This window comes from Hypomesus nipponensis, chromosome 21 (assembly GCF_054491055.1).
Source record: "Hypomesus nipponensis isolate SF chromosome 21, ASM5449105v1, whole genome shotgun sequence".
Lineage (NCBI taxonomy): Eukaryota > Metazoa > Chordata > Actinopteri > Osmeriformes > Osmeridae > Hypomesus > Hypomesus nipponensis.
This window is the reverse complement of record NC_140381.1, coordinates 3,217,438-3,237,975: the sequence shown is the minus strand read 5'-3', so window position 1 is coordinate 3,237,975 and position 20,538 is coordinate 3,217,438. Positions and strand designations below refer to the sequence as shown.

The following is a 20,538-nucleotide window of genomic DNA, read 5'->3' as shown; positions in this document are numbered from 1 at the left end:
TACCTGTAGAAAAAGCAAGCAACAATAATATAATTCACAACTAGTACAAGAATTAAAATCTGTTACAATTAACCAACAGGAGCAACAAGTCCCTCACTAAGAGTCATTGTGTTCCCAGAGGAAACTAACATCAGGTCCAGCGAATCATTCCTAAGTACCGTTGTACTCCCGGAACAAGTGCATCTTGAGCCTTTTCTTGAAGGTGGGAAGACTATCAGTGTCTCTGATGGAGGTGGGGAGTTAATTCCACCATTGGGGGGCCAGACAGGAGAAGAGCTTGGGTTGGGAGCTCTTGAGAGGTGGGGCCACCAGACTGTTGTCAGAAGAAGACCGTAGGTGGTGGGTGGGGGTGTAAGGCTGGAGGAGAGACAGGATGTAGTCAGGTGGAGTCCCGTTCAATGCTCGGAAGGTCAGTACAAGGGTCTTGAATCTGATAGAAGCCATGATGGGAAGCCAGTGGAGAGGGATGAGGAGGGGGGTAACATGGAGGCATCTGGGTAGATTGAAGACCTCCGGATGTTGTAGAGGGTGAATCTAATCTACACGACCAGGAGACTGCAGCAATGTGGGCAGTGAGGGAGAGCCGTGAGAGTCGTCCATGGTAACTCTGAGGTTACTGGCAGAGGATGAAGGGGTCACCGTCGCAGATCCCAGGGTGACTGAGAGATCGTGGGTGATGGATGGGTTTGGCCGGGATGATGAGAAGTTCTGTTTTGGTGAGGTTCAGCTGGAGGTGGTGCTTGGTCATCCAGGCAGAGATGTCTGTGAGGCAGGCCTTAATCCTAGCTGATATCCCAAGGCCCTCTGGGTGTGAGGCTGTAATGTCTCCAGGCCGCCAGCAGGGAGAGCTGTAGGACAGGAGGACGGAACACTCAGACAGTGGAGCCCCTCAAGAAGGAGGAGCCAGGGGAGACACACCAAGCACTCACACAGGAACTAGGATCCATGATGCTTCTGTGTCTCTCATCCTCTCTTTCTGTGTATCTCTCTCTCTCTCATCCTCTCTCTCTCTCTCTCTCTCTCTCTGTGTATCTCTCTCTCTCTCATCCTCTCTCTCTCTCTCTCTCTCTCTCTCTCTCTCTCTCTCTCTCTCTCTCTCTCTCTGTGTGTATCTCTTGCCACAAGACCACAACCTCATTACAGATCACACGTCTCTTTTCTGTCTCTGTTTCTCTCTCTCTCTCACACACACACACACACACACTCTTCCTTTATCTCTGTTTATCTCTCTCTCTCCCCCCCCCCCCTCCCCATCTGTCCCTCTCTCCAACCTGGAGTGTGTGATAGACCCTGTTTTAAACTATCAACCAAAGTTTGGGCAGCAAGTAAACGTAGCACTGGACTTTTAGGATTATAAAAGACTAAAGATATTAGACAGAGTTAATGGAAAACCGTCTTGACTGCGCAGCGGTCATTCTTGTACAATATGTAAATGTCCTGAAGAGGAAGGAAGCTGTACTCTGGGCTTCTTTACTGTTTATTCTGAGTACTTAGAACCATCAACCACAGACTTCACCCTCACTGTTCAGAACAACACACTGCCAGCAAGTCCACCAACCCCACTCCTCCCTTCCTCTCTGTAAGTACCATCGACGTGAATGCATCTTACTGTAAAAACACAATTGCCTTAATTGTTGTTGTGTTATTTCGTATTAATCAACGTTTAAATGTCTTCATTTTGTGGTAAACAGATGTGTTTTTATATTTAACTCAGTTAACATGAGGCTTGCTATAGATAGGAAGATAATACATACTGTATACTGGTTATATACAAGTTCCAATCACACCTGTGTTTGCGTTTACTTTCATGAAGGTTCAGCACTTTCAATGTGAGCTTGTTTGGTGGGAGAGAGCCAATAGCAAAATCTAAAATGGTGTAAATCCCGCCCATTCTGCATCTAATTGGCTGAAGTCCAAGCCCCTCCTCCAGAGTCCTGGGGTTCAACAGCATGTTAGAGAGGCTGTGTTCTGTCTTAGAGGAACACCACTACAAGTATTCAGTTATTAGTGTGTTTTGTTGACCTCTGTTGTGTCTGTCAGACTGCAGGGTGTTGATGCAGATATGGAGTTGAGAACTACAGGAAGTGTGTTCGTGGTCTTCCTCTGCTCTGTGGCAGGTATCTATGACCTTGTTTATCTTTCTTTAACTTTAACCTTAGTCCATATTAGAATGATGGTCCAAAGTCTACTTTAACCATCACCAAGTAGGTTTATCAATCAAATAAATGTAATCAGTTGATACTTGTGTAAAAATACATTAACAATGAGAAAAATTAATGTCTTAATATATGTATATTGATAAACATTTTGTCATTTTTATTTGAGAAGTGGGTTTGTGCTTCCTCTAATGTGCTGGTGATGTGTGACTGTGTTGCAGTGGTGCTGGGTCAGGACTGGGGAGTGACTTACACCCTCCAGAGAGTCTGTGCCTTGAGAGGCTCATCAGTGGACCTGTCCTGCTCCTATACTTACCCCAGAGGTCTCACAGTCACTAAAACATTCTGGTTTACCACATGGAAGGATGGTGAAGGTACAGAGGACCTGAGTCTGGACCCAGAGTATGCAGGTCGTGTGCAGTACCGTGGGGATAACAAGAGTGAAGCAACCCTGACGATCACAGACCTGAGAGAGAGAGACGCTGCTGAGTACAAGTTCATGTTTATAACAAACCAACCAGAAGGGAAATGGGCTGGTAAACTAGGAGTCACTCTCTCTGTAACAGGTACAGTTATACTCTCTGTGTTACTCTACTGTCTGTGTCTATTCTGAATGTTACTGTTTAGTTACCGTATTTTCCAGACAATAAGTCACACTTTTCTTTGTTTTTGCTGGTCCTGCGACCTACTGTCAGGTGTGACTTATATATCAAAATATATGTAATTTAACATGTTTTTAAATGTTAATTCATACTGACTGACATGAACCAATAAGACATGAACATTACTGTCTACAGCCGCATTCAATGGATTCAGGGATGTGGAATGAGATAGAGAGCTTGGTGAACTTGCTTACCAGTAACTAGCTTGTTGGACTTGTTGGCTGGCTGTAGTTGAAATACCGGACACCTATTCAGCCTGTTGTTCTGTGTGCTATTGTGTAGTTGAATAACTTTCAAGATTAAATGTCTGTTCTTGGTCTTGCATTATGTGAAATACATTTCTAAGATAAATGCGACTTATAGTCCAGTGCGACTTATATATGTTTTTATCCTCTTCATGACGCATTTTTTGCCTGATGCAATTTATAATCCGGAAAATACTGTATTTTAAAACATTAACATAGATCCTTTATCAAGCTCCTACAGTCTGTCCCAGCAGTCTACAACACCTTTATTCCTGATGTGTTCTAACTGCAGCTGATCTAAGTGTGGAGCTCAGAAGCTAACAGTAGCTGGAGTGTGTCACTCACTAGTCTCTGCTGTCACTGACAGGGGTGGTGCTGAACATTGTTCTGTACTGAGACTCTGACCTTGTGACCTGAGGACAGGGCTTGTATCACTGTTAGATGACTGCTGTTGTTTCTGACCCCAGGTCTTCAGGTGAAGGTGACTCCGTTCACAGTGATGGAGGGACAGAGGGTGACCCTGACCTGTAGCTCCACCTGTCCTCTGACTGGTAACCCCTCCTACATCTGGTACAAGAACAACCAAACCAGGCCAGAGACCCAACAGAAGCTCCTGTACCTGGACTCAGTCAGCAGTGAGGATGCAGGCAGATATTCCTGTGCTGTGACAGAACAGCAGCATCTCCGCTCTCCTGAAGAGACTCTCAATGTGACATGTAAGACTCAGACTCCCACAGTTTATAAATTATTTCAGCCATCCCTGTCTTCTAACTTAAAGCTGTTCATCTCTTTATTACTACTATACTCTATATTGCCCCAGATAAGCCGAGGGATGTATCAGTGTCAGTCAGTCCCTCTGGTGAAGTAGTGGAGGGCAGTTCAGTGACTCTGACCTGCAGCAGTGATGCTAACCCACCAGTGCAGACATACACCTGGTACAAGGAGAACATCATCTCATCTAATTCATCTGGACAGAGCTACACCATCACTAACATCAGCTCTGAGGACAGTGGAGGATACTACTGTCAGGCTGGGAATACAGTAGGAGCTACAAACTCCTCTGTTGTAATGATCACTCTTCTGACAGGTAAGATACCATTTCTTGTTTGCAATCTCTTTGATAAAGCTAACAGTAGTTCAGGCATAAAGTCAATATGGTTTACCTGCTCCACCTTGTGAATAATTTATAGTATGACATCCTGGATGGAAAGGTTTAAACCACCTTTCACTTTTTACAATACAGATTCAATGTTATTAGTGCATATATGTATGTTTTAGTATTTACATACATAATGAAGCTAACAACTCAACTGTATGTTTTGACATTGATATCCTAAATCCTTTTATTTTTCAAAAATAAAGAAAATAATAAAAAAACAGGTAAGCTGCTGTTGTGTTGTTCAGGGATCTCAACAGCTCAGGCTGCAGCAGCAGGAACCACAGTCTCTGTTCTCCTGGCCGTCATCCTCCTCTCTGCCTGCCTCCTCTGCAGGTGAGGAAGGGACTGTCACTAACTGAAATATGATGCCAAAGTTTTCATAACTTCATACAAAATTGTTTGTGGACAAATACAGAGCAGTATTTATTTAATTTGGTGGCACAGTTGTATTTATTGACAGATGTTGTGTGATTTTATTTCCATAGGAAGAAGAAGGCCAATTGCAGTCATTCCAGGCACCCAGTAAATAATGGACAGGTGCGTGTGTGTGTGTTTTTGTGTTTGTGTTTGCTTGTGCTTGTTCGTGGTGTTTTAATTCAACATTATACGTGTGCTTGTTATCAGCAAGGCATACTACAGTTATACACCTCCACCTATAGTGAAGGTAACTCATGCCCTCATGTTGCCTATCAGGATGTCTCCAGCTGTATTAACTGCTGACTGCATCTCCACCAGATCCCTCTCTCTCCTCAGACAGTCCAAGCTGACCCAAGCAGTGACACGTACACAGCTCTGAACTTGAAGAACACGTCACCTGACTATGACACACTTCCTGTGAGTCTCCTGTCATCACACGCTCTTTAGGTTGAGCTGAGTTTAATTAAGCAGTTTTCTCTGTGTTCTACAGAAGCACCTTCAGTGTGAGGGCCTCTGTGTGTGTGTTTACATGTGTGTGCGTGTGTGTGTGTGTGTGTCTGTGTGTATGTGTGTGTGTGTGTGTTTACCAGCATGTGAGAGACTCCTCCAGTGATACGTACTCTTCTCTGGACATGAGGACCAGGTCTTCTGACTACGACACACTGGCTGTAAGTCCTTCATCTGTTACTGTGTTTGGGTTCTGGAGAGATGGACATGGTTGGTTTGGGATTCTGCAAGAAATTAAGGAATCTGTCATTTGCTGTTCATTGTTGTGTTCTGTTTATGCCTGTGTTGGTGTGTGTGTGTGTGTGTGTGTGCGTGTGTGTGCATGTGCATGTTCATGTGTATATGCGTGCGTGTGTGTATGTGTTTCAGACTGTGAGAAGGACTGGAACAGAGATCTAGAACACTCTATTTGGAACAAAGAGCTACGACCCCAAACCAAAGATTTTAAATAATTCCAGCTGTCATCACATTATGACATCACAGTTTAACTGTTCTTGTAGTAGAACCAGAATGTCAGAGTTCTAATGTATGGCTCTGTTCAGAACCTACATGGAGGGATTAAATGGAATGTTGAGGATCCGTTCAATATAAAGTTCAAGTTTTTTTTTATTGTGATATGAATTGGCATAATGTTAAACCAGAACAATCAAAATATTAGCAAGTAGGTTGTTGCTGATAATAAACAAATAATATTAATAACAATAATTGTAAAATAACATTATGAATATGACAACTAGTAATATTCACAACATTATAGTCTATATACTAGTGATGATATGTTTGTTACATGAATATAACATACCTTTTAATATCTTTTAAAATTGTTTAAATTGTGTGGTATTTTGTGTGATTTGAGCAACATCATATTAGCATAATTGCAGGCTTGCTTTACAATCCTGTTGCTCAAAAGATACAATGTTTTTTAGGCCCAAACAACTAAAAAAGTAAAATTATATGACTTAATTCTGGTGCTTTTAGCTAATACTGCTATTATTCCTTCTTGGCTAATAACACATTTATTTTCATGATTGTATGTAGAGTTTTTTCTACTTTTTAAATTTAACGTTTTTTTTTCATTATTATGAAGAAGAAAAAATAAGATTCTTCTAAGACGTTTTAAATGATTTGGGAGTTTATTCAGCACTGACTGCTGTATAGATTGTATATTTTAAAAGGGGTTTTGGTTTTTGCATTTTTTAATACATTTTAATACATTTTGAAGATGCTTTTACACACTTAGTTTAGAAATATTTTCACATCTGGGCCTGTAGCTGTCGTCAGAGTATGTCACAGAGTAGATCCTTTGTAAAATAAAGTTTTAACTGCCACACTCGATGTCAAGTTTTTGGTCTACATGTCTTGCGTGCTAGTAGTGTTGATAAACTGATGATCGTGCCCATCCATCATAGGTCTTCTTTATCTTTCTACAGTATTTAATGGCAGGTTGCCAACTATTCAAGCATGTGTACACGATGTTTGTGCATCAGTGAAATGCGCAAGTGCTCAGCAGCCAGCTCGCTCATGACCACAACCAAACTTCCAGCTGATGAGTTCCGTTCAAGATGGCGTCCCAGCGCAGGAACTTAATGCAAAGCGTAAGAAATAATAGTTACAAATGTGTGCTTTTTGTAAACGTGTGCGTTGATAATCGATACATTATAATGTATCTGGGTCACTCTGCGTAGTTAGTTACTCTTAAGGCGTGTGACTTTACGTGTGTCACGGATCAGTTTGCAACAGATGTAGCTAACTGTGCTACTAGAATTAGGAGTTAGCACTACTGTAGCTAATCCATAAAATTATGTCTGTAATCTTCTCTAAAAAGAGAAGACTTTGAAACGTCTCAGTAGCAGACTGTCTCGATCGTATCAGTAGTTCTTGTGTGATATTCAGCAAGTCATATTCACTCATTATTTTTGCTGTTTGCTACTGCTAGTGTGACAACCCGGAAGTGTAAACATGAGCCAATTATGTATAACAATTTTGCTCACTTAAGTTTTGTCACATGGCGTGCTGGTGTTTTATGTTTGTGTGTTGCAAAAAATAAAAATATCACATCGATAAAAATGTATGTAGATATTTGTTGTGATGGCGAGCCTAATTGAATGTTTTTTCTTAGTCCTCCTAGCGACAGCAATAGGCAAGTAATCTGTACTAGCCAAGCTAATTCCTGTTGTTGTCTTGTCCACCACCGACACAGCACCAGAGTTGGACGGACGATCTGCCGTTATGTCAGATGTGCGGTGTCGGTACGGCCCCCAACACCGTCTACGGCCCGGACGGCAAAGGCACCCAGAGTCACCCTAATGAAGACGGGCACTTTCGATTCCGGTAGCTAGCTAAGCAAGACATTCCACGGGGTAGTCCATTGATAACCCATATTGATCAGCCGGTGGTGGCAATTTAAGTCCAAACATTCCAGACTTGTGTGTGTGTCTTTCTCTGTGCGTGCGTGCGTGCGTGTGTGCTCGTGCTCGGCCGATCCCTGATCAGAGGTGAGGATGGCCTGTTCCTATACGGGGTGTTTAACGGCTACGAGGGCAGCAGGGTGTCGAACTACGTGTCCCAGTGTCTCACCGCTGAGCTGCTTCTGGGGCAGCTCAACTCCACCCACTCTGACGCGGACATCCACAGGATCATCACCCAGGTAGGGAGGGGGTGGGGTCAGAGAGATCTGTGTGTGTGTCATCACCCAGGGAGGGGGGGGTCAGAGAGATCTGTGAGATTTGTGTGTGTGCGTGTAGATTGAGGGGAAATGTGTGTCAGAATGATCTCTGTGTATGGGTGTGGGTCAGAGAGATGTGTGTGTGTGTGTGTGTGTTACTTTCAGGGATCTGTTTGTACAGTGTTTGGGGTGTGTGTCAGAGAGAGAGAGAGTGTGTCTGTGTGTGTGCGGTGTGTGGGGTTGTGTGTGTCCATGTGGGGGAGAGCAGCCGTGCTGTGCTGGTAAAGTGTCTTGATTGCAGTGTGTGTTCTCAGGCGTTTGATGTGGTGGAGAAGAGCTACTTCGAGACCATCGATGATGCTCTGGCAGAGAAGGCCAACCTACAGGCCCAGCTACCAGAGGTACACACACACACACACACACTGTTACACACACACTCACTGTTACACACACACACACACACTCACTGTTACACACACCCTCACTGTTACACACACACTCACTGTTACACACACACACACACACACTCACTGTTACACGCACACACTCACTGTTACACACACCCTCACTGTTACACACACACACTCACTGTTACACACACACACACTCACTGTTACACACACACACACACACTCACTGTTACAGACACACTCACTGTTACAGACACACTCACTGTTACACACACACTCACTGTTACAGACACACTGCCCCACACATGCACTCACGCGCACACATTTCCTGTCATGGTGGTGATTGACTATGGATTTCTCCTGTGGAGGTGTAGCTGTGATTGCACAGTGATTTCAAATCGGTCCTCTGCTGAACGCTTTGTTGGTTTCCATGGTGACTGCAGTTTTGCTGCAGACTGGTGGCTGAGACATCCCAGAATAATCTCATCAGCCAATCCTGTCATCTCTATTTCTTTTCTCTGTCTGTCTGTCTGTCTGTCTGTCTGACTGTCTGTCTCACACCTTCATCCCCTCCTCCTGTCTGTTTATTGATCTATACCTTTCTTTCTATCTCTTTCGCCCCTTTTTCTCCGTCTCCACCCCTCATCTCTCCCCCCTCCACCAGGGGGTGCCATTCCACCAGCTGTCTCCCCAGAACCAGAAGCTGAGTGAGCGCGTGCAGGAGCTGGAGCAGGAAGTGTCTGGGGGGGCGGCCGCTGTGGTGGCCCTCATCCTCAACAACAAGCTGCACGTCGCCAACGTGGGTACGGACACACACACAGTCAGACACACACACACACACACACAGTCAGACACACACACACACACAGTCAGACACACACACACTAGGTGTTTTGCTCCTCTGGAAAGGCTCCTTGACCTTCACGTGTCTGTTTGTATTGCGTACACATACACACACTCTCACACACACACACTTACCTAGAGTGCTTCTCCACTTCAAGGCACACACATGTTATGAAACAGGAAATGTCAGTCAGCGCTGTGGCTCCCTTCATGGGAGGCACCGCTCTGCAATCACTGCTGGGGGACAGAGGAGCAGGGGGGAGGGCCTGCTGTCTAATTGGCTGGCTGACTAGCTGTCCTGCTGATTGGTTGGGTGGCCTGACTAACGATCTGTGTGGCCAATTGGCTGACTGTTCCACATTCCAGAGAGTTAGGGCCCTCTCTCTTTTTCCCCCCCTTCTCCACCCCCCCCCCCCCACTCTCTCTCTTTCTCTCTCTCCCACCCACTCTCTATCTCTCTCTCCCACCCACTCTCTCTCTCTCTCTCTCTCTCTCTCTCTCCCACCCTCTCTCTCTCTCTCTCTCTCTCTCTCTCCCACCCTCTCGAAGGGTATCTGTCCGGAATTCTTCAAATGTTATTATGCTCCAGAGAGGGGGGGGGAGTGGAGGGCAGAGGGACGGGGAGCAGAAAAGGAATAGCATGACTTCAAGAAGTGGACAAGTAGAAGCTGTTCTCTCTCTCCAGCTGTGTGTGGGGTCAGGGGTCAAAGTTGAATGTGTGTGTGTGCCTGCGCTTCCAGCATTGAAGAACGGCTTACATAGGTGTGTGTGTGTGACCAGGTACCAACAGGGCCCTGCTGTGTAAGTCGACCAGTGACGGTCAGAACCAGGTGATCCAGATCGGCCGGCCTCACACCGTGGATAACGAGGAAGAGCTGCAGAGACTGACAGCCTTGGGTGAGACAAGCTCCCTCCTCCCTCCTCTCCTGTCACCCCTCCTCTCTTCCCTCCCTCCCTCCTCTCCTCTCACCCCTCCCTCATCTCCTTTTTCCTCTCTTCCATCCCCTCCTCCCTCCTCTCCTCCCTCCTCTCCTGTCACCCCTCCTCTCCTTCATCCCTCCCTCCTCCCTCCTCTCCTCTCACCCCTCCCTCATCTCCTTTCTCCTCTCCTCCATCCCCTCCTCCCTCCTCTCACCCCTCCACTCCTCCCTTCCCTCCTCTCTCCTCTCCTCCCTCCTCTCTCTCCCTTCTCTCACCCCTCCTCTCCTCCCTCCTCTCCTCCCTCCTCTCCTCCCTCCTCTCATCCCTCCTCTCATCCCTCCTCTCATCCCTCCTCTCATCCCTCCTCTCCTCCCTCCTCTCCTCCCTCCTCTCATCCCTCCTCTCCTCCCTCCTCTCACCCCTCCCTCACCCTCTCTCTAGGTCTGGACGCGGGGCGCTTGAGGCAGTCAGGGCTGATAGGAGGGCAGAGCTGCACCAGGAGGATTGGAGACTACAGGGTTAAATTCAACTACACAGATATGGAGCTGCTCAGGTGAGCACACACACACACTCACACTGACACACACACACTGACAGACACACACTGACACACACACACTGACAGACACACACTGACACACACACACTCACTGACAAGACTTGAGGTCTTCAATTTAGCCTGTTTGATGTCTTGTCTTATTTGACTATACACACACATCTGAGACACACACCCCTATAAAACGCTGTCAGGAAAACAAAGCAACTTATTTGAATAGGATTTGAAAGGGTGAATTATTTTACTAGAATTTAAACGAGTAAGAGAACCTAATGTAAATGAACTTCCATTTAGAGAGCAGTTTGTGACAAATCTGCACCGCAGGGTGGATAAAGGTTTTGAGAAGGACTTGTCATTTGTGATTAAATAAACTTCACCAATCAATACATCAAACACTCTGATAGTAAAATAAAATTAATCCCCATATATGTTGGTGCAAACTGCATCTCAGTTTAATGAAAAGTCCTTCATCTCCACACAAACTGTTCATCTTTCATGGATATCATCGCCACCATCCATCCGTTTTCCTCCTTCAGTTCAGCGTTAAGTTACAGGGAGGTTCAGGTCTATGCAAATCAGTCCAGTACTCCACCAGCTGGTTAGATCCGCCCAGAATATAGGTGATGACCGAGGATAACTCACAGCGATTGTACGTGTGAAGGTAGGCCTTCCATAGAGACGGATCAGGAGGGCCAGTGGGCCCCAGTCCTAGCTTCTTCAAACACGCGCCCAAGTAGGCGTCCTCGATGTTAAAGGGCTGGACGTCCTTGGAGACCTCCACCAGCTTCCCCGGGAGGTCGTTGGAGAACACGTAGCCCATGCCGAGCGTGTAGGTGGGGTAGGTAGAGTTGGGGTACATCTCCTCCGGGACGTACCATTTGGAGCCGCGGTCACGGACAACCGGCTTGTCCCACATCAGCATCCCCGTCAGGTAGTTCTCCTTGGGGATGCCCGGCGTCTGCAGCATCGCCAGCAGGTTCTGGACGTTCAGGAACATGTCCGAGTCAATCTTCATGGCGTAGGAGGCGCCGGGGCAGCGGGTGGCGAGCCAGTCCATGATCACCATGGTCTTGATGGTCAGGTTGAGGTAGCTGTCGGTGAAGTCGCTCTGGATCAGGTCGCGGTGCGTCCTGCTCTCCTGCCTGACGTTCTCCAGCTGCTGCTCAGCGTCCGAGCCCCCAGGGAGGCCAAGCAAGAAGAGGGTCAGCACCAGCTGGCCCTGGACCAGGCTCTCGTTCCCCCACGTCCTCCGGATGGCGTCGCGGGCAGCCAGGTTGTGGGGCGCCACCGGAACCATGAGTACCAGAAAAGGAACTTGGTCTTACACACGCCTGGCTCGTCCATGATGAAGCGGTAGTTGCGCGGGTAGATGGAATGGTAGCTGTTGGCGTGAGGTGTGGTACTGAAATCGCTCTCTAGATCAGGATTGGGCTTAGGAATTACATTCGGGAGCACCGGTTGGCTCTGATTGGTTGTTCTAGACCACGCCCACTGGATCCCCATGCTTCTATTTGTCCAAACGGTCCAATAATACTGTGTAATTTCTCCCCTCCAGAACCTCTGGGGTCGACTGGTAGAATTGATTGAGACAACATATAAGCTGACCAGACTGAGAGTACTTAGCACGAGCAGACCAAGGAAACAGAACCGTAGCTCCCTGTTGGGGCGTCGGAGGACGTCCATGTCTAGAGGGGAGAGAGAAAAGCAACTGTAGCAACTTATCGCGTGACATTTCATCTGATTCACTTCCTCGTTATTTTGTCTGATGTGGCTCTGATTCGATGAATTCGATTGAATCACGATAGTTTGCTTGCTAAGCTGTATAGTGCTAATGTTACCCACCTAAGTCAATCCCGTTTGCTTCGACAACAGAAGTGGAAACAACTAACGTTATCATTTCAAATGATATTTAGTCAACCTGTTGAAAACAGTGTTGTGTAGACACAATAGATTTATTTGTACGTTTTCCGGGTATTTCAAGTCTGCACCTTCGATGTTTCAATGAGTGCTGTTGACCGTGTTGCGTCTTTGCTCCGCAGCTTCACTCGTTGTAAACCAACCATCAGTGTGGCCCCTTTAACACCTGTTATGTCTTTTCAACATTAAAAGTATCTGTACTGATTATTACAGAGCAAGATTCAAAGTGGAGGGGGGGAGACACATTGGCCCACCTAGGTAAAGCAGGAAAGATAGTCTTAGATTCGAACTTCTCGAATCAGTAACTCATTACAGGAACGTTGTTAGACACAAAGTTCAAAGGTCCCTGATGAGACCCATATTAGTCAAATAACTTCCACTTTGGTGTGTGTTCTCCTCCCTGTGGTGTCCTGTTTCTTCATGTTACATTTAAATCCTATTTCTGAATCAATTGATCAGTTTAACCCAAAAGAGAGTGACGACTTGAATCAGAAGTAGGCAGACGAGGCTTATTTTCACTCATTCAGTAGTTTTGCTTATTTATCGTTTATGTATCCTATGCAGATGCAGTTTTTCTTTTGTCAGAATCAATAGTAACATCTTGTCATGGACAAATTATGCATAAAACATTTAAGTTGGTCTTGAACTACATAGAATAGCGTTAACTTCATGTTCTACCATAACATATTATAAATCATCAAAGTCCGCTCTGATTAGCTTTTTACAGCTAAAAAGAAATACTGCCACAGTGTTCAATAGAGTTCATTAAATCCCTTAAACCCTATAGGATATACGTAAAGTCTGAGTCGAATCAAAAAATCAGGTAGATTAGCATGTTCAATGTTCCTGTTCGTGGGTATGGTTATTGACACGATCATATTTATATTTCTGTTATGTAGGGTAATGTTAACTGATCAGACACATAGTATTTTCCCTTGTCTGCCAACGATGAATTCACACAATGTCTGTGTCGATTAAACCGAAAAAAATAAAAAATAAAATAATAAAAAAAATTGATAGATAAATTGTTGCTGTTTACAATTAAACAGCAAGAACCTCAAAAGTGCAAGAGTGTACCTGTGGAAAAAGCAAGCAACAATCATATAATTCACAGAGAGTACAATAATTCTAAGACAGTTACAACAAACCACCAACAACAACAACTCTGACGCACTCACCGGTCTTCAATTGAGCCTGTTTGATGTCTTGTCTTATTTGACTTTACACACACAAACACACATGAGACACACCTATAAAACGCTGTCAGGAAAATGAAGCAGTAATATTCAAATGAGTGAATGTTACTGTAAGAGAACATAATGTAAGTGAACTTCCATTTAGAGAGCAGTTCATCTCCCCGATAAACAGACCTCTCTCTCTCCTTTACCCTGCCCATCTCTCTCCCCCCCCCCCATCAGCACCGCCAAAAGCAAACCAATCATAGCGGAGCCAGAGATTCACGGCAGCCAATCCCTGGAGGGAGTTACGGGCTTCCTGTTGCTGATGTCAGAGGGGCTGATCAAAGCCCTGGAGTCCGCCCACGGGCCTGAACAAGCCAATCAGGTGAGTGCATTCGCCTGGACAAGCCAATCAGGCGAGTGTATTCACCTGGACAAGCCAATCAGGCGAGTGTATTCACCTGAACCGAGGTTTTGTCATTGTTTCACTAATCAGACCTTCCTTAACTTTACCTTCACCACTCTCTCTCTCTATGTCCCTCTCTGTCATTGTCTCTCTCTCTCTTTGTCCCGTTCACTCTTTCTCTCCCACCTTTTCCCCCTCCCCCCCCCCTCAGGAAATGGTTGCCATGGTGGCGGCGGAGCTGGCTCAGCAGGGCAGCCTGGAGGGCGTGGCCAAGGCGGTGGTGGAGCGAGTGCGTCGCGTGCATCACGACGTGTTCGCCAGCGGACGTCAGCGGGCTCCGCTCTGTTCTCGCCACGAGGACATGACCCTGCTCATCCGCACGCTCAACTACACCCTGGCAGACGGGACCCTGACCCCCACCCAGGGTAGGACACACACACACACTGACACACACACACATGCAGGGTAGGACACACACACACACTGACACACACACACATGCAGGGTAGGACACACACACACACTGACACACACACACACATGCAGGGTAGGACACACACACACACTGACACACACACACACATGCAGGGTAGGACACACACACACACTGACACACACACACATGCAGGGTAGGACACACACACACACACACACACTGACACACACACACATGCAGGGTAGGACACACACACACACTGACACACACACACACCCAGGGTAGGACACACACACACACTGACACACACACACATGCAGGGTAGGACACACACACACACTGACACACACACACATGCAGGGTAGGACACACACACACACTGACACACACACACATGCAGGGTAGGACACACACACACACTGACACACACACACATGCAGGGTAGGACACACACACACACTGACACACACACACATGCAGGGTAGGACACACACACACACTGACACACACACACATGCAGGGTAGGACACACACACACACTGACACACACACACATGCAGGGTAGGACACACACACACACTGACACACACACACATGCAGGGTAGGACACACACACACTGACACACACACACATGCAGGGTAGGACACACACACACACTGACACACACACACATGCAGGGTAGGACACACACACACACTGACACACACACACACCCAGGGTAGGACACACACACACACTGACACACACACACATGCAGGGTAGGACACACACACACACTGACACACACACACATGCAGGGTAGGACACACACACACACTGACACACACACACACACACTGACACACACACATGCAGGGTAGGACACACACACACACTGACACACACACACATGCAGGGTAGGACACACACACACACTGACACACACACACATGCAGGGTAGGACACACAAACACACTGACACACACACACATGCAGGGTAGGACACACAAACACACTGACACACACACACATGCAGGGTAGGACACACACACACACTGACACACACACATGCAGGGTAGGACACACACACACACTGACACACACACATGCAGGGTAGGACACACACACACACTGACACACACACACATGCAGGGTAGGACACACACACACACTGACACACACACACATGCAGGGTAGGACACACACACACACTGACACACACACACATGCAGGGTAGGACACACACACACACTGACACACACACACACACACTGACACACACACACATGCAGGGTAGGACACACACACACTGACACACACACACATGCAGGGTAGGGATAATTGCACACACACACACACGTACACATTGGGTAATACAACACACACGCACACACTTTGAGGACGCACACACACTCACATAATAACGCGTGTGTGTGTGTGTGTGTGCAGGAGGTCGTATCTACCCTGTGTCAGTCCCCTACTCCAACAGCCAGAGCACCAGTAAGACCAGCGTCACCCTGTCCCTGGTCATGCCGTCCCAGGGGACCCTCACCAACGGCACCAACACAGCCTCCACCCTGGAGGAGGGCACGCCCACGCCTGGGTAGGACACACACACACACACACAGATATACACACACACAGACACAGATATACACACACACAGACACTGATATACACACACACAGATATACACATACACACAGATATACACACACACACACAGACACACACATATACATACACACACAGATATACACACACACAGATATACACACACACACACACACACACACAGATATACACACACACACAGATATACACACACACACAGACACACACATATACATACACACACACACACACAGATATACACACACACACAGATATACACACACACACACACAGATATACACACACACAGATATACACACACACACACACACACACACACAGATATACACACACACACAGATATACACACACACACAGACACATACATATACATACACACACAGACACACACATATACATACACACAGATATACACACACACACAGATATACACACACACAGATATACACACACACACACACACACACACACACAGATATACACACACACACAGACACACACATAAACATACACACACAGACACACACATATACATACACACACAGACATATATTTAGCATATACACTGTCCAAACACCCATGGGTAAGTAACACACACACAGCAGGGTGTACTGTGTGCATGCGCTTGCTTTCATCATTCATTCCTCTCTTCATTCCTCCTGTCCTCCATGTCTCTGTTTTTTCCTCTCCTTTTCCTTTTCCTCTGCGGCGCCCTCTGCTCACTCGCCCCTCCCTTCATCACGTTCTCTCCTCCCTTCATCACGTTCTCTCCTCCCTTCATCACGTTCTCTCCTTCCTTCATCACGTTCTCTCCTTCCTTCATCACGTTCTCTCCTCCCTTCATCACGTTCTCTCCTCCCTTCATCACGTTCTCTCCTTCCTTCATCACGTTCTCTCCTCCCTTCATCACGTTCTCTCTTTCCTTCATCACGTTCTCTCATTCCTTCATCACGTTCTCTCCTCCCTTCATCACGTTCTCTCCTTCCTTCATCACGTTCTCTCCTCCCTTCATCACGTTCTCTCTTTCCTTCATCACGTTCTCTCCTTCCTTCATCACGTTCTCTCCTTCCTTCATCACGTTCTCTCCTCCCTTCATCACGTTCTCTCCTCCCTTCATCACGTTCTCTCCTCCCTTCATCACGTTCTCTCCTCCCTTCATCACGTTCTCTCCTCCCTTCATCACGTTCTCTCTTTCCTTCATCACGTTCTCTCCTTCCTTCATCACGTTCTCTCCTCCCTTCATCACGTTCTCTCTTTCCTTCATCACGTTCTCTCCTTCCTTCATCACGTTCTCTCCTCCCTTCATCACGTTCTCTCCTCCCTTCATCACGTTCTCTCTTTCCTTCATCACGTTCTCTCCTTCCTTCATCACGTTCTCTCCTCCCTTCATCACGTTCTCTCCTCCCTTCATCACGTTCTCTCCTCCCTTCATCACGTTCTCTCCTCCCTTCATCACGTTCTCTCTTTCCTTCATCACGTTCTCTCCTCCCTTCATCACGTTCTCTCCTTCCTCGCTGTCCTCTGTGTGCCTTTCTCCTCTCTCCATCACCTGCTCCTCTCCATCACCTGCTCTTCTCCTCATCCATCACCTGCTCCTCTCCATCACCTGCTCTTCTCCTCATCCATCACCTGCTCCTCTCCTCTCCATCACCTGCTCCTCTCCATCACCTGCTCCTCTCCATCACCTGCTCCTCTCCATCACCTGCTCTTCTCCTCATCCATCACCTGCTCCTCTCCTCTCCATCACCTGCTCCTCTCCATCACCTGCTCCTCTCCATCACCTGCTCCTCTCCATCACCTGCTCTTCTCCTCATCCATCACCTGCTCCTCTCCTCTCCATCACCTGCTCCTCTCCTCTCCATCACCTGCTCCTCTCCTCTCCATCACCTGCTCCTCTCCTCTCCATCACCTGCTCCTCTCCTCTCCATCACCTGCTCCTCTCCTCTCCATCACCTGCTCCTCTCCTCTCCATCACCTGCTCCTCTCCTCTCCATCACCTGCTCCTCTCCTCTCCATCACCTGCTCCTCTCCTCTCCATCACCTGCTCCTCTCCTCTCCATCACCTGCTCCTCTCCATCACCTGCTCCTCTCCTCTCCATCACCTGCTCCTCTCCTCTCCATCACCTGCTCCTCTCCATCACCTGCTCCTCTCCATCACCTGCTCCTCTCCTCTCCATCACCTGCTCCTCTCCTCTCCATCACCTGCTCCTCTCCTCTCCATCACCTGCTCCTCTCCTCTCCATCACCTGCTCCTCTCCTCTCCATCACCTGCTCCTCTCCTCTCCATCACCTGCTCCTCTCCTCTCCATCACCTGCTCCTCTCCTCTCCATCACCTGCTCCTCTCCTCTCCATCACCTGCTCTTCTCCTCATCCATCACCTGCTCCTCTCCATCACCTGCTCTTCTCCTCATCCATCACCTGCTCCTCTCCATCACCTGCTCTTCTCCTCATCCATCACCTGCTCCTCTCCTCTCCATCACCTGCTCCTCTCCTCTCCATCACCTGCTCCTCTCCTCTCCATCACCTGCTCCTCTCCTCTCCATCACCTGCTCCTCTCCTCTCCATCACCTGCTCCTCTCCTCTCCATCACCTGCTCCTCTCCATCACCTGCTCCTCTCCTCTCCATCACCTGCTCCTCTCCTCTCCATCACCTGCTCCTCTCCATCACCTGCTCCTCTCCATCACCTGCTCCTCTCCTCTCCATCACCTGCTCCTCTCCTCTCCATCACCTGCTCCTCTCCTCTCCATCACCTGCTCCTCTCCTCTCCATCACCTGCTCCTCTCCATCACCTGCTCCTCTCCTCTCCATCACCTGCTCCTCTCCTCTCCATCACCTGCTCCTCTCCTCTCCATCACCTGCTCCTCTCCTCTCCATCACCTGCTCCTCTCCTCTCCATCACCTGCTCCTCTCCTCTCCATCACCTGCTCCTCTCCTCTCCATCACCTGCTCCTCTCCTCTCCATCACCTGCTCCTCTCCTCTCCATCACCTGCTCCTCTCCTCTCCATCACCTGCTCCTCTCCTCTCCATCACCTGCTCCTCTCCATCACCTGCTCCTCTCCTCTCCATCACCTGCTCCTCTCCTCTCCATCACCTGCTCCTCTCCTCTCCATCACCTGCTCCTCTCCATCACCTGCTCCTCTCCTCTCCATCACCTGCTCCTCTCCTCTCCATCACCTGCTCCTCTCCTCTCCATCACCTGCTCTTCTCCTCTCCATCACCTGCTCCTCTCCTCTCCATCACCTGCTCTTCTCCTCATCCATCACCTGCTCCTCTCCATCACCTGCTCTTCTCCTCATCCATCACCTGCTCCTCTCCTCTCCATCACCTGCTCTTCTCCTCATCCATCACCTGCTCCTCTCCATCACCTGCTCCTCTCCTCTCCATCACCTGCTCCTCTCCTCTCCATCACCTGCTCCTCTCCTCTCCATCACCTGCTCTTCTCCTCATCCATCACCTGCTCCTCTCCTCTCCATCACCTGCTCCTCTCCTCTCCATCACCTGCTCCTCTCCTCTCTATCACCTGCTCCTCTCCTCTCCATCACCTGCTCCTGTCCTCCACTCGTCTAGTCGCCTCCCTCCATCCACGCGCCGCTTGTCTCTCGGTATACTGCAGCCCATAAGTGAACTCCCTCTCTCTTCTCCTCCCTCCCTCCCTCTCCTCTCATCGTCCCCCTCCCTCCCCCTCTGTCTCTCCCACCCCGACCCCGCCCTCTTCTCTCTCTACTCCTTCACTGCCCCTCCTGCCGTCCGCCTGTCCTCCTCCCGCCCTCCCCCTCTTCCCACTCCCCTCTACTCCCACTCCACCCCCGCCCCGCTCCCTCCACGTACGCCTTTCTCCCCCTTCTTCTCCTCCCACTCCTCTCTCTCTCTCCATCCCTCTCTGCTACCCCGACCCTAACCCACCCCCCCTCCCCTACACCACCTCCCCCTCCTCTCCCCTCCCCTACACCACCTCCCCCTCTCCTACCCTACCCTATACCACCTCCCCCTCTGATCCCCTCCCCTTCACCCCCTCTCCTCCCCTCCCCTTCACCCCCTCTCCTCCCCTCCCCTCCGCCCCCTCCCCGCCCTCCCCTCCGTCCACCAGCCAGAGCCCCACGGCCACCCTCCAGTCCTCCAACACCCAGACCCAGAGCTCCAGCTCCAGCTCGGGGGACGGGGGCAGCCTGTTCAGGCAGCGGGGCAGCCAGGCGGCCCAGCCGGACGAGACGGGCCGCGTGCCCCCCTACGTGGACTTCACCCACTTCTACCGGCTGTGGGGCATGGACCATGGGGATGCCACGCAGGGGGGGCTGGGGCCCCAGTGAGAGAGGGGGGCTGGGGCCCCAGTGAGAGAGGGGGGCTGGGGCCCCAGTGAGAGAGGGGGGCTGGGGCCCCAGTAAGAGAGGGGGGCTGGGAGGGGGGGGATAGAGAGGGGGTTTGGGAGGGGGAGGGGGGGCATA

At 48.7% G+C, this 20,538-nt stretch overlaps 2 protein-coding genes and 1 pseudogene across 2 annotated transcripts; 2 read left to right on the top strand and 1 right to left on the bottom strand.

The window, feature by feature from the left end:
* Nucleotides 1-598: 598 nt before the first annotated feature.
* LOC146237481 (cell adhesion molecule CEACAM6-like) lies at nt 599-4,559 on the top strand. The gene is made up of 6 exons (XM_084685935.1): nt 599-669; nt 2,041-2,117; nt 2,378-2,692; nt 3,531-3,779; nt 3,884-4,150; nt 4,468-4,559. Exons 1-6 carry the CDS (start codon nt 599-601, stop codon nt 4,557-4,559), a joined length of 1,071 nt encoding a protein of 356 aa, XP_084542061.1.
* A 2,052-nt stretch (nt 4,560-6,611) lies between these two features.
* tab1 (TGF-beta activated kinase 1/MAP3K7 binding protein 1) lies at nt 6,612-20,451 on the top strand. Its single transcript, XM_084685542.1, has 11 exons — nt 6,612-6,741; nt 7,347-7,477; nt 7,640-7,793; nt 8,126-8,212; nt 8,886-9,024; nt 9,845-9,961; nt 10,427-10,538; nt 13,877-14,021; nt 14,254-14,467; nt 15,908-16,061; nt 20,184-20,451. Exons 1-11 carry the CDS (start codon nt 6,709-6,711, stop codon nt 20,401-20,403), a joined length of 1,506 nt encoding a protein of 501 aa, XP_084541668.1. The 5' UTR covers nt 6,612-6,708; the 3' UTR covers nt 20,404-20,451.
* Nucleotides 10,908-12,224, bottom strand: LOC146237480 (beta-1,3-galactosyltransferase 2-like; annotated as a pseudogene).
* Nucleotides 20,452-20,538: the final 87 nt, after the last annotated feature.